At 42.4% G+C, this 13,595-nt stretch overlaps 2 protein-coding genes across 2 annotated transcripts in view; one reads left to right on the top strand and one right to left on the bottom strand.

Moving 5' to 3' along the window:
• Positions 1-10,822, top strand: part of ANKRD13A (ankyrin repeat domain 13A) — a 43,982-nt gene extending 33,160 nt beyond the window's left edge. The window contains exon 15 of the mRNA XM_074206143.1: positions 10,564-10,822. Coding sequence (XP_074062244.1) covers positions 10,564-10,711 — 148 coding nt within the window. The 3' untranslated portion in view covers positions 10,712-10,822. The remainder of the gene's footprint in view (positions 1-10,563) is intronic.
• CXH12orf76 (chromosome X C12orf76 homolog) lies at positions 6,347-8,842 on the bottom strand. Its single transcript, XM_074200944.1, has 2 exons — positions 8,655-8,842; positions 6,347-7,211 (listed from the first exon to the last, which is right to left on the bottom strand). Exons 1-2 carry the CDS (start codon positions 8,794-8,796, stop codon positions 7,126-7,128), a joined length of 228 nt encoding a protein of 75 aa, XP_074057045.1. The 5' UTR covers positions 8,797-8,842; the 3' UTR covers positions 6,347-7,125.
• Positions 10,823-13,595: the final 2,773 nt, after the last annotated feature.

Genomic DNA, 13,595 nt, shown 5'->3' on the forward strand with positions numbered 1-13,595 from the left:
ATATCTTTGCCAAGAAAATCCCAAATGGAATCACAAAGATGGACTGAAATGACCTAATACCACCACCACATATAGAAGCTTTCAGCTTTTTAAGTCAGAAAAGGATGCTCACTGGTCCTTTGGGGGTAGCAACAAGGCTTCTTTAGTGACCTTTCCATGAGAAAAACTTTGTTTATTATGTTGTTATTATCATAGATTATTTTTCTGATTCTTCTAAGTTCATTGCAAATCTCTGGCTTCTTCAAATACTTCATTTATCATCTTATGATAATGTTCCATTCACTTATCACAAAGAGTTTCCATATCATGGGTACCCTTTATTTTCATTTTTTTACTGCAATGAAGAGGGCTTTTTTTAAAGTTTTTTTTTTTTTTTTTGCAAGGCAGTGGGGTTAAGTAGCTTGCCCAAGGCCACACAGCTAGGTAATTATTAAGTGTCTGAGGTTGGATTTGAACTCAGGTCCTCCTGACTCCAGGGCCAGTGCTCTATCCACTGCACCACATAGCTACCCCTGAAGAGGGCTTTTTGAGTCTTTTTGCATACATATATATATATATATATTTTTTTTTTCCCATTGTTTAGACTCATCCGCAATTCTACCAACAAAGCTATCCATCTAGAAACCCTTTCTCTTTGATAGGTGACTAAGCTACCTCTTTTTCTAGGAATACTTGATCTTAATGGTATCTTACTCTTATTTTTGGAGGGGGAACCAAAGTTATAGTGATAGATACTAGACAGAATGTTTCTAAAGACTATTCATGAAAGTCTAGGTAGTTATGCCAGCTAGTTGAATATCTAAGCATTTATTACAAAATGAACAGGTTATTCTAGACATTAACATTGAACCTTGAGAAGACTGAAAAATTCATTGCACTAGGAGCAGGGAATGGAAGGTTTACTTTGAAAGGATTTTCCAGACCTATGAAGATATTATGGAAAAACTGTTCATTATCTCAGGCTCCTGAGGTAGAAAATAAGCCCTCAGGATGAAGATGTGGAAACGTATAGGAAGAATGACTGATATTCTATTGCCTGGAAAAATCTTTAGAAAGCATCTAATCCAATGCCTTTCATTTTGCATGCGAGGAAATGGAACAATTAACCACAAAAAACCTGGAGAGGATGGTGAGTGCAGGATCTTAGATCTAGAACCCAAAGGGGCCTTATAGCTGGAGGACATGGAGATTAGGGAGAATAAGTGTGGAAGGATTTCTTCCCAGGGCTTTTGACTCCAGAACCAATGCCTGGCGTTTTCAGTTACCATTTTAGTGGATTAACCTGGATTAGAACTCACATGTTTTGATCTCTCCATATTTCTACTTAACCACAGACCCCACTTTATGGGGTAGACAGGGAGATGTCCCAAGTCTTACCTTCCAAGAGCATTTGGCTAAGAGTGGAATCAGATCTGTATTGAGTCTTATTTTTTTTGTGGTCACAATTCACCATTGTAATGTGCATCACCATCTTTCTGTCAGAAGCATTTTCTATAAAGGCTTGCCAGTTTAATCTTAAATATTCCGACTTCATGGAAATAGTAGCTTCTAAGATGAATCAGATTCAAAAGAGGATTTGAACTCATTAACTTTAAACTGTTCCGGAAAAATCTTATCTAACAATAGTGCTTTCATTCATTTAAAATAAATTTATTTAGCACCCGCTGTTTGTAGCATCAATACTGCCAACTGGTATCTTTGTTGAAACTGTTCTGAACCTGCAAATAAGTAACTTATTCTCCACTTCTGGCATTAACTAAAGAAATACTTTTAAGCAATTAGCTTCATAACAAACAGTTTTACTCTGCTAGATAAGCTCCTTGGAAAACAAAAATCTAGTTCTTTTAAATTCCTGAATCTCAAGAAGTTTGTCCAGGAAGCAAACTTTCACCTACAGATTCTGTCTCGTTTTTAATCACTTTAAAAAGAGTTCATGTGATAGCCTTCACATTCCCATGTGTTGTAGAGAATGGATCGATAAAAGAAAATAGTCTTACTGTGTACAGTATAAAAAAAACAGCCTGAACAAGACTACAATGGTTTGAAGGATGAAGTTTTCATAGTCACATTTTTCAACTGGTATTGGAAATCCAGTTTTTATTAATAAAATATTAGTCATATTATGTGGTGGCTCTTGTTAGAGGACCAAAGGTTCAAAAGTTCGTGTCATTTTCTTTGAGACATGTTTTAAAAGTTTAGGAAATTGTATTGAGACAGCTGGTGGTTCATTGGAAAGAGCTCTGGGCCTGGAATCAGGAAGACCTGAGTTCAGATTTGGGCTTAGACACTTAACTAGTTGTATAACCCCAGGCAAGTTACCTAATCTCTGATTGCCTCAGAACAAACTGTAAAATAGTGATAATAGTCATTGTGAAGTGTAAATGAGATATTTATGTAAGCATTTTAAAAATGTTTATTTCCTTGTGGGCATTTTGATTTGGACTCTCAACACTCTTGGGCAAGTTGGTGCAATGGTCATAGCACACGGGGAATTTGGAGTTAGGCATAGCTGGCTTCCAACCCTGGCTGGACGACTTCCACGATGATGGACAAGAACATTTCTCAGGATTCTAGTTTTCTAAGGGGTTTGGATAAGATCTGAGACATCCAAGGTTCCTTTTAAATTCAACTCCTGATATTAGTCACTTTGCTTTTCCCATGAGTCCATTTTCTCATGAATAAGGATTGTTATGAGGAAAATGCTTTGTTAAGATGCTCCAGCAGTGCTCCAATGGTTTCACTTGCATCCTTGTGAGCATCTTCCTGGTTTTGAGGGCATCCTATTCTTAACTTCCTTGGAAACTATGCTATGCTCATAGTGTAAGAGAGCAGCATTTGTGAATCTATCATAGGGAGTTCTCATGAAATTAGTCATCTCTCCACAACTTCATGTCTTAAGTTACTGTGACTTAAAAGCTTCATTCTGGGATCACCCATTCTCCACTCTTGGAATAGGTCCTTGGATGATGGCCTGGCACTGAACCTATGTTCAAATATAGAGAATGCAGGGGAAATGTAGGAAACTGCCACATCATTTTGAGGGAAGTTCAGATAGACTTTGGTTTAATATTTTGTAACTTTTTTTGTTGTTGTTTTTGGAAGGCAATGGGGTTAAATGACTTGCCCAAGGTCACACAGCTAGGTAATAAGTGTCTCAGGCTGGATTTGAACTTGGGTCCTCCTGATTCCAGGGTCAGTACTCGGTCCACTGTGCCACCTAGCTGTCCCTGGTTTAGTATTTTTAATAGCCTCTCAAAATTTATGACTTATTAAAAAAATACCAGTCAGGATGGCAGCTGATCCTAAAGCCATAGAATTCGTACTGGAGTTTGCTAGCTGTCCTCAGAGAAAATTGTTAAGAAAACTAGTGTGTTCTAATGGGTTTTTGCACTTGAACATCTTGCTTTTTCCAAAGGCTTTTACAGTAGCATTTTAGATTTCCCTAGATGATGTTTGACCTTTCTACTTGAAGACAACCACATGCTATGATATGCATATGAATCTTTGTCCTTCAGAGCCGGCAAGATCCAATGGCCAGATTTGTATCAGGACAATTGGAAATAGAAATCAGGGTTAAGTGACTTGCTCAAGGTCCCACAACTAGTTAGTATTTGAGGTCAGATTTGAATTCTGGTCCTCCTGTCTTCAAGGTACGTACTTTACTCATTGCACCATTTAGCTGCCCCAAATTTTCATAGAAGTTGAAATATGGTTGACAGCTTAATGGAAAATGTGAGACATACATATTCATAAGTTGTTTTCAATTCTTTTGTAAATTTGTTTTAGGTTGATTCAGTTTTAGTAGTAGGCTGCCACAAACAGCTTGTGCATACAGCAAAAGAACAATTCAATAAAAACATAGGTTTCTCCTATTTTCTTTAAAAAAAAAAATTGGTTTTTATGCCATTAAAATTTCCAAACATATCCCTCCTCTTTTCCCTCTGCCCAGAAAACCATTCCTTATAAGAATTTAAAAAAGGAAAGAAAAATTCCATGAAACTAAACAAGGCAGGATATCAGCCAAGTCTGGCATGTTCTTCAACGTTCCATACTTTTGTTCCCTACCTCCAAGAAAGAGTATTTCCCTATCAGTTAAAGGATATGCCTGGAGATAGGCAATGGCAACATTCAATTTTAACTCTTTTCTTTTAGTGGTTGTTAATGATTGTGTATTTTGTTCACCTGGTTTGGCTTACCTCTTGCCATACAGGTCTTGCCATATTGCTCAGTAGTTTTCAGTCTCACTTTGTTGTTCAGTGTTTTCTTGATAAAGATATTAGAGCAGTTTGCCATTTTCTTCTAGAGCTTATTTTGCAGATGAGGAAACTGAGGCAAAGACGGTGAAGTGACTTGCCCTAGAACATATAGCTAAGTGTCTTGAGGTCAATTTGTATGCAGGTCTGCCCGACTCCAAACCTAGCACTTACCTACCTATCTTATGGCTCAACAATCTTCCATCATATTCAGATAATTTAGATCCCATTCAGTTCGTTTAACTATATTATTGTAATAATTGTTGGGAGTCAATCATTATGGATTGTAGTACCAAACCATAAGGTGGAGCAAACTATCAGGTCAGGATAAGGAGGGAATTTTGATTCATGTTTTTCATATTGAAATTGCACTGAACTTAATGTCCAGTTCCAGGTCTCACTCTTAGCTGTGTGACCCTTACTTTGTAAGAGGGATTCAATTCAACAAGATTAGGCTTCCTGTGTGACAGGTATGGGCTTCCCACTCCTAAATCCTATGATCCAATTATTGTCTGACATTAGCTTTTGTGGTAGATTTGCCTATTTCAAAACTCTTCCCCCCCACACCTAATGCGCAATTCTAAAATGATAGGGCTAAAAGAATGTGAGTGTGGTGTGGGGATGTGATGAGATTCCATTACTTAGGGATCATCTGGCTTGATTTTATAAGGAATGGAAGGTTCTGGAACTATTATGGTTGCAGTATATTATTTGAAAAGAATCCCCATGAGAAAATGAGACAGAGGGCACTGCTAATTCCCCTTAGGCTTAAGTCAAATATGTTTTATCCTGGCCTTTCAACTAAAGCTCTCAGACCCAACTGGCAACAAAGTTGAGAAAAAAATAGACTGAGGTGAATTATGTGAACTACAATGATTTTTGTTTTTAAGTGCAGAGGTTCCTCATCCTATGTCTCAAAAGGCAAACTCTAGTCATCCCCAGTTCACTTAGATTATTTAGGGTTCATTCATTAACAACTTTTTACACTGTTAACTGGATTACAGATACAGCAGAATTAGGTAAATCAAATCCAATAATTTGATTAGTTTAGTATGTTGGGTCTCCTTCCCCTGAATCAATACATGGCTTTCTCCCATTTGTTCCCACCCATATTCACAAAGCTCTTGGAGAAAACAGGTTTGTAGGAAATTGGTTTAAAAGATTTTTGGGGGGGCGGCTAGGTGGCACAGTGGATAGAGCACTGGCCCTGGAGTCAGGAGTACCTGAGTTCAAATCCAGCTTCAGACACTTAATAATTACCTAGCTGTGTGGCCTTGGGCAAGCCACTTAACCCCATTGCCTTGCAAAAAAATACTAAAAAAAAAAGATTTTTTTTAAAGGTTAGATAAATAAAGACAAAAATCTTTAGTATGTTATAATGTAGGATTTCAGTTTAATTCAAATTTTGCTTGGAAACATAAAATTGGCCACCTAAATTAATTGCTATTATGGATAACAATGTATCAAGTGATACATTACCAAGGCTTAATGCACAAATGTATGTGTGGGCACACACCACACACACACATACAGAAAAACCATTTCACCAGACCCTGGTTACACAAAACCAGTGTTATATTTGAATGGAACATAAAGGAAACATTTGGACAAACCAAATAATTAAATCTAGCACTTCTAAAATAAATACTAGTGATACTTCTGTACTTGAAAAACAGAAAACAAAAAAACCTTCCAGTTTATTCCAACAGTGCAAAATAATAGCAGCATTTACTAGTCAAGATTTAGTTTGTGTAAACACTCAGGTCCACCATACACAGTGGATATGCAAAGCTGCCCTTGAGAAGCCTTGATTTACCCTTTCAACTCAGGACTGGTCATGGCTGGAGCTCCAGTTTTGTTTTTTTTTTTAAAGTATAGGATTTGTTTGGGCACAGTTTGTAATGAGTCTCTGGGCTTCAGCTTTTACATTTACATTTACATTTACATTTTAAAGCTAGATAGCCGATTTTAAGATAAAACTTTCCAGATGCAAAGTGTTGCCCTTCCTTTTGGAGCATCACCAGGGTGCCTGCCTGAGCACCTTTTTCTAAGTGGGACTTTGGCTTGTTCAGATAGTTATTAAATATAGCTCAGTGTTTTAAGCTGAATCAAGCATACACAAAAAATACACAACATTTCCAGTTAAACAACAGTGCTTTTTTAGGCATATGGGACATGCCTTGCTAAGATATTTTTAGGCATATGGGACATGCCTTGCTAAGATATTGATTTTAAGGGGCAGAGCTATGTTGAGAATGAAAAGCTGAAGCAATAGTTAAGCGTGCACAGTTGTACCAGCTCCCTGAAAAAGGCTTTGCACTCTTAGGTTTTCTCAGGTCAACCATGAACTTTGCCATTGAAAAGAAATTTTCTCTTCTCATTTTTCATTTCCATCTGACAGAACATGAAACCTAACAAAGTTATGTTTGAATTCTTATTAACATCTATAAAAATTAAGGATTAATACCTTCCAAGAAGGCTTGTACATACACTATGCCAAAAGTAAACTTGCTGTCTTCACAGTACACACCTGAATAATTCAAGTCTGTCTTCTGTTAGTTACACCAAAGCAAAAATCTCTCAAGTATCTGATTATTTACATACTATAGAATAAGAGGGGAAAAAAAGCAAAAATCTCTCAAGTATCTGATTATTTACATACTACAGAATGAGGGGAAAAAATACTTTGTTAGTGGTTGGTCTATTTGATTATAAACAGAAGCTCTTCTCTATCTTCCTTTTGTCTCCTTCAGAGAATGTGTGGGTTTCAAGTACTTGGGTTTTGATCCCAGCTACCTCAGTGGTCCCCATGTACCACTGCTTGTCGTGTTCCCATTGACACAGGAGTCTGTAGAGTTCAGCTGTTTTCCAGTTAGCGACGGCGAAGGGGCTTGTACACACAAATGGCCATAAGGATCATAGTGACCAACAGGATACTGAAGATGCTTCCCATGAGCACTGCAAAAATGAAAAAAAAAAATGAAAGATGCAAATACTGTAGACATCCTAGAAGCTTTAACAGAAACCAGAGAGTTCTTAACTGGTCCATGGATAGCTTTCCAGGGTTCTGTGAATTTGGGATGGGGGGAAAAATGACATCTTTATTTTCATCGATCTCAATAAAATGTAGTCATTTTGTTTGATTATTTTTGGCCGAAGGCGGCGTAAGTAATTTACGACACCAAAAAATGTCATAGCTGAATGCTATTTCTCAGAAGGTATGAATTTAGCCTAAAAATCTGGCACTTGTAGCTCATATTTGCATTGCACTCTATACTTTTGAAGGCACTTTTCTCCTATCAGCTCTTGGTACTTTGTGATTTACTGAACTCAACCAACATGACTGCCTTGCAAACACAAGGAATTGTCATCCTTCCATATTACAGCACCACATTTTTTTTTTTTGGCAAGGAAATGAGGTTAAGTGGCTTGCCCGAGGCCACACAGTAGGTAATTAAGTGTCTAAGGATGCATTTGAACTCAGGTCCTGCTGACTCCAGGGCAGTGCTCTGTTCATCAACACCTAGCCAGTCCCACATTTATTCTTAATGGCTCATTTTATAACAAAACTCATGCTCAGATAAGAAAGTGAAGTGACATCTGAGTCAAGAGCACCGGCTTCTAGGAACTCATAATTTCAATAGTGTTCTTAAACCTTTCTAACTTGGAAGCCTGCCAGCACCTGACCATCTACTTACCGTCCTGGCATTCTTTAGTGACTCATCCCTTTTTTTTTTTTTAGGTTTTTGCAAGGCAAATGGGGTTAAGTGGCTTGCCCAAGGCCACACAGCTAGGTCATTATTGAGTGTCTGAGATCAGAATTGAACCCAGGGACTCCCGACTCCAGGGCCGGTGCGTTATCCACTATGCCACCTAGCCGCCCTCATCTTTTCTTTTTCTAAGACAGCCCAGGGGAATGTTGCAGGTTCCCTTGGGGAAAAATAGTTAACAAAAACTTTAATTAAAAAAAAAATTAAGAAATTTAATTAAGAAAAACCAATACCACCACTATGACGGCAAGGGGCTTATACAGGGTTTTTTGTGGCTAAGTCAACGAGGTCACTCAGCTAAGCAGTAAGGGGCCGAGGCTGCATTAGAACTCGGGTCCCCGACTCCAGGGCCCCTGCACGGCTTTAACAAGGCGGGTCTGTTGTCCTCCTCCTCCTCCCCCCAGGCTTTCCCTGGGCCACTCGGGCCCCGGCCCCGGGCCAGCATCCCCCTGAGAGGCGGCTCTTTTCGCTTCCGGGTGGGGGAAGCCCCCCAGGGGACAAGTCCCCCGCTCCCCCCACGGACCGAGGCCTGGGCTCTCCATCTGCCCAGCGGGCACGAGAAGCGCCGGCCCCCGGGGGAGGGAGCCTTCGAGAGCCCCGCGTCCAGGCCCGGCCCCGGCGCCGCCCTCACCTAGGTTCTGCCCGCGCAGCACGGCGTACGGCCGGCTCCGCTCCGGAGGCGTCCCGGCGGGGCTCGGGGCCTCCGCCGGCCCCGGGAGGAGCCCGCCCAGGCCGAGGCCCAGCAGCAGCAGCCCGCACCGCCCCAGCCGCATCGCCGCCGTCCCCGCCGTCCCCGCTCGCGCCTCCGGACGCTCTGGGGCGGGACTTCCGCCCAGCGCCCTCCCTCGCCCATTGGCTCTTCGTCGCCGCGCTCCCCCTCCGCCCCGCCCTCCGGCCGCGGCGCGCGTCGGGTACGTTAAGTCGCGGCCACGCCTCCCCGAATACCCCCCTGTGATTGGCTTCCTTGAGACCCGCCCTACAGGAGGCTTTCCCACGCGCCCCGGCGGCGGCCGTTGGGCCGGAAGAAGGAAGCGCCGGGCCCGCCCATCTCCCTATCTGGCCCTTGGATTGGCCCCTGCTCGCCGCGCTCCGCCACTAACAGCCCGGCTCCCAGCCTCGAGTCAACCCTCGCGGGCTCTTTCCGCCTGCCCCAACGCCCGCGCGTGCGCCGTGACGCCACGCGCCGGGCCACGCCCCCAGAGTTCTCCCCCGGGGCCCCGGAGCCGCCTCTCCCGGGCCTGGGCCCGGAGGCCGTTCATGGGAAGCCACGCTCGGCGCCCGCCCTCTTATGAGCCTCCCGGCGCCCGGGGGAGCCCCGCTGCCGGGGCCGCTCCCAGCGTGCTCGTGTTCTACGTGAGGACCCTGCGGCGCCGCCCCCCACCCCGAGTGAACTCTGACCCCAGCCGGGCTGCACCCTCATTTTACAGAGGGTGAAAGGGAAGCCCGGTCCCCGGGGAAGGGGGGCGTCCCGCTGCCGCAGAGGGCAAGGGGCCCGGGGGGCCCGGGGGGCTGGGGTGCTTTTCTTTAGCGCGTTCTGATGGCAGCTTGGCGAGCAGGGCGACGGATCCCGGCCACAGCGGGGGCTCGGGTCTCTTCGGGCCTGCCCAGATGGGCCCTGGCATTCGGGCCCTCCATCAGCCCGGGGCCCCTGGACCACCCAGGCCCCCTCAGCTTCTGGGACCAAGGACAGCACCCGCCAGTCCTGCTTAGCGAGTGGCCGGGAAGATGGAGTTGGGGTTGTGCAGAAGAGGAGGCGTCGGTGACAGGCCTCCCGAGTTCTGACAGAGCCAGGTGGCCGGGAGGGAGAGGAGGCGGCTAAGCAGGGGTCTGAAAAAGCTGGAGCATGTAGTGCATTGCCTTCAGTATGAGGAGCCAGGAGCACGCCTGACCTTGGATATCTATGGAAAGAGACACGGACAGATTGCAGAAATAAAGATGGTCGGGTCTGGTTAATTCTCCTCTGGAGGAACCTGTTAAGTTTAAGGACATTGAGAAGCTGGAAAGTATCCTGAATCCCGAGGGAAGGCCAATCAGGATGGTCAAGGGCCTTGAATCCTGTCAAGCATTTTTGGTAGAATGATGAATCTGGAGACGTTCATCCAGAGCTGTGTGCAGCTTGACACTGGAAGGAGGGACAGGGCCTCAGGGTAGATCCAAAAGCAATGAGGGCATGGCGGTGTGGTACATTTTGTTTGAATCATTAGAACATGGTGGGTTCCCTTCTCCTTGGAGGTCTTAAAGCAAAAAACAATATGATTGGGTTTGTTGTAGTGGGCATTCCTTTTAAGACTCGGTTGTACTACTAGATGGCTAAGGACGTCTCACATTTCTAAGACTTCAAATTCTATGAAGGGGATGTTGGGTGGGGCTGGGGAGCAGAGACAGGACTTGGATTTGGCTCTTGGTTCTGCCAATACCTGTGTGACCTTGGGCAAATCTCTTCACTTGGGTCTCAGTTTCTTCAAAAATGAATGTGGTGGGATGATGGGCTTTATATTCTGTCTCGGCTCTAAATCTGTGACTCATGGTTTCTTCCTTAGCCTTTGCAAATCCTCTCCATATGGAATGACAAAATCTGGAATTGAATCAAAGAAGCCTCCTTGGGCACACTCTTCCAAAAGTTTTTCTGGAGCACAGTTGACGATGCTACCGCAGTGTGGACTCTGGTTGGATGGGAGTCTTTGGTGAGACAGGAAAGTGCCCTGCAGCTACTACCAGTGAGAGTCTCTGAGCAGAAGCCCAAGAGATGGATCTTTGGGCAAATTGCTAAGAATGTAATAAAACCCCTTCTTCCAGGTTCATTCGGGTCACAAAGTTAGTTATTTTTGGAGTACAGAAGAGAGAACATGTCCAAAGCCCTCTTAATTTCTCTGTTCACTTGGAGGCTGATGAGCCACCTAGGGAGCAAAGCCAAGCAGACAAACAACCTATCTTCTTTAGAGGTTGTAGTTTGGGACATATGAGGTCAAAAGTGTTCACTGTGAGATTTGTTTTCGTTTTATCGTCCTTACATTCTATTTTAAGTAAATAGCCTTGTTCCTGCCTTACTATGATGACTGGTCAAGAGAGGTTCAGAGGAACAATGGGGGTTCATGAGTAATGGTTGACTGGATGTCAGGGAACCCAGAGCAGTTTTGGGGGAGACCGGAATGTAACCATGCAAGTGCTTCACATCTGGTGGCTGTGGCTTTGTAATGGCCTGATCCAGGGCATTTCTGTCAGCCAACATTTAACCAGTATATCCAGATTTTCTGAGGCCTCACTTTTTGTCTTTCCCTAACTAACCATACAAAGGAATCAACTGGAGAGGAATGAGGTGGTGAGAAGGTGGTCACTTGATCCTGTTACAAAAAAAAAAACCTTTTAAGTCATGCACATGACAGCCTTTAGAATAATTAGCAGCCCCTCCTTTTGGTATAGGAATGGGGATATATATGTCAACAGATTGGATGGCAATCCAGTCAGTAGCTGTTTTTCTTTGTTAAAAAGACTTCTACTTGGGGTGGGACATACTGGGAAATAAGTAAGATTTTAAAAACAAACGGCATATCAGTAAAACTTAAAAAAATTGGCATTGGCCTATTATGTTACAATTTGAATGATGGCCAAAATCCGTCCCCAAAGCCCATCATCCAGCAGGTAGCCCATCATTCTGCCATTATAGCTTTATTCTTGTAGGTTTTGAAAGGTTGGATTAATAGAATGAGGAAAAGAAGGGATAGTGGGAGAGGGGGAGAGAGAATGACCACCATTGTTCTCCTTGCAAAGCTATATTTTTCTAAGACTAAATATCTTGTCCTTTGAGGGCTACTAAAAAAAATGTTAAGCCCCTTTCATTCTGTTGTTGGCACCTCGTCATTTAAATGTTTTAGGACAGTTAGGTGCACCATAGTGCCCAGTGTTGACCTAGAGTCAGGAAGATTTACTTCATGATTTTTGAGGTTATCTTGATAACCTTGCACTCATAGGCAAGTCACTTCACCCTGTTTCCTCATCAGTCTCACCTGTAAAATGAGCTGGAGAAGGAAATGGGAAATCACTACAGAAAAGCCCAAATGGAGCCACCAAGAGTTGGACGTGACTGAAAACTAAGACTTTATCTAAATCTATATTCATTACCCAAACAGTTAATTTTGCCAGTTTTGCTCCTTTTTGGTGTAAACCTCAAAAAGATTGAAAATAAATGAAGTCAGTCTTATTTTCCTGTGATAGTAGAATGTAAGCTCCTTGAGGGCAGGGACTTTTTGTAATGTGTATCTAGCTTCTAGCACGATACTATCCCTGGCACACATTAGGTGTAGATTGAGAAGTTTTATTCATAGTACTGTTAATTCTTAATAAAGAATCAGTGTCTATAACTGAGAATTAAGAAATAGTTGAGCAGATTTTGATATATGAATATAATGGAAAGGTTTAATGGAATGCTGTTGCACCTTAAATGACAAATACAAATGCAACTAATGCAAATCTTGATGGAATCTGGAAAATAAGTTTGAATCTTAAAAATTGAGAAGTTTGTGGTTTCATGTATAATTTTTACATTTGTGAATTTATGATTTCACTTAAATGGTTGCTACAATAATAAAATGAACATCCATATAACTCATATTCACATCACTGTGTATAAAATTTTGGACAAAGGCAAAAGGAGCAGTTGTAATTAAAGAAATTTTAAAAATCTTGGATCTGAAAAACTGAATAGATTTAACAGAAAAATCCTCTAGCACCATGATCCGGAAGCATCATCTTTCTAAAAGCAAAAGACCCTGCATTTGTGACTAGCCTGTAAAAGCCTTTGAATGAATGAACCATATGTCCCCAGGTAAATTCCGCCCCCCCCCCCCAGCTACACGTTAAAAAGCAAGATTCAACATTTACTTCCAAAACTTTTCCAAAATTCTCTCCCTTCCACCCCACTCCCTCTCATTGAGAAAGCAAGTTACTTGGTGTAGGTTAAAAATGTGTAGCCATGGGGTGGCTAGGTGGCACAGTGGATAAAGCACAGGCGCTGGAGTCAGGAGTACCTGGGTTCAAATCTGGTCTCAGACACTTAATAATTACCTAGCTGTGTGGCCTTGGGCAAGCCACTTAACCCCATTCGCCTTGCAAAAACCTTAAAAAAAATGTGTAGCCATGAAAAATACTAAGTTATAAAATGTAAAATGTTGTAAAAGTAAACCCCTTCCCTGACAAAGAAGTAAAAGTGGAATAGTATGCTTGTATGTATGCTCTTTTTGGGGGATGGATAGCACTTTTGTGTTTTAATTTTTTTGGTTTTGAATTATATTTATTTTGAGTTTTACAATTTTCCCCTAATCTTACTTCCCTTCCCCCACCCCCACAGAAGGCAATTTGCCAGTCTTTACGTTGTTTCGATGGTATACATTGATCCAAATTGAATGTGATGAGAGAGAAATCATATCCTTAAGGAAGAAACAAAGTATAAGATAGCAAGATCAGAAAATAAGATAGCAGTTTTTTTTTTCTAAATTAAAGATAATAGTCCTTGGTCTTTGTTCAAACTCCACAATTCCTTCTGTGGATACAGATGGTATTCTCCATTGCAGATACT

Source organism: Macrotis lagotis, chromosome X (genome assembly GCF_037893015.1).
Source record: "Macrotis lagotis isolate mMagLag1 chromosome X, bilby.v1.9.chrom.fasta, whole genome shotgun sequence".
Lineage (NCBI taxonomy): Eukaryota > Metazoa > Chordata > Mammalia > Peramelemorphia > Peramelidae > Macrotis > Macrotis lagotis.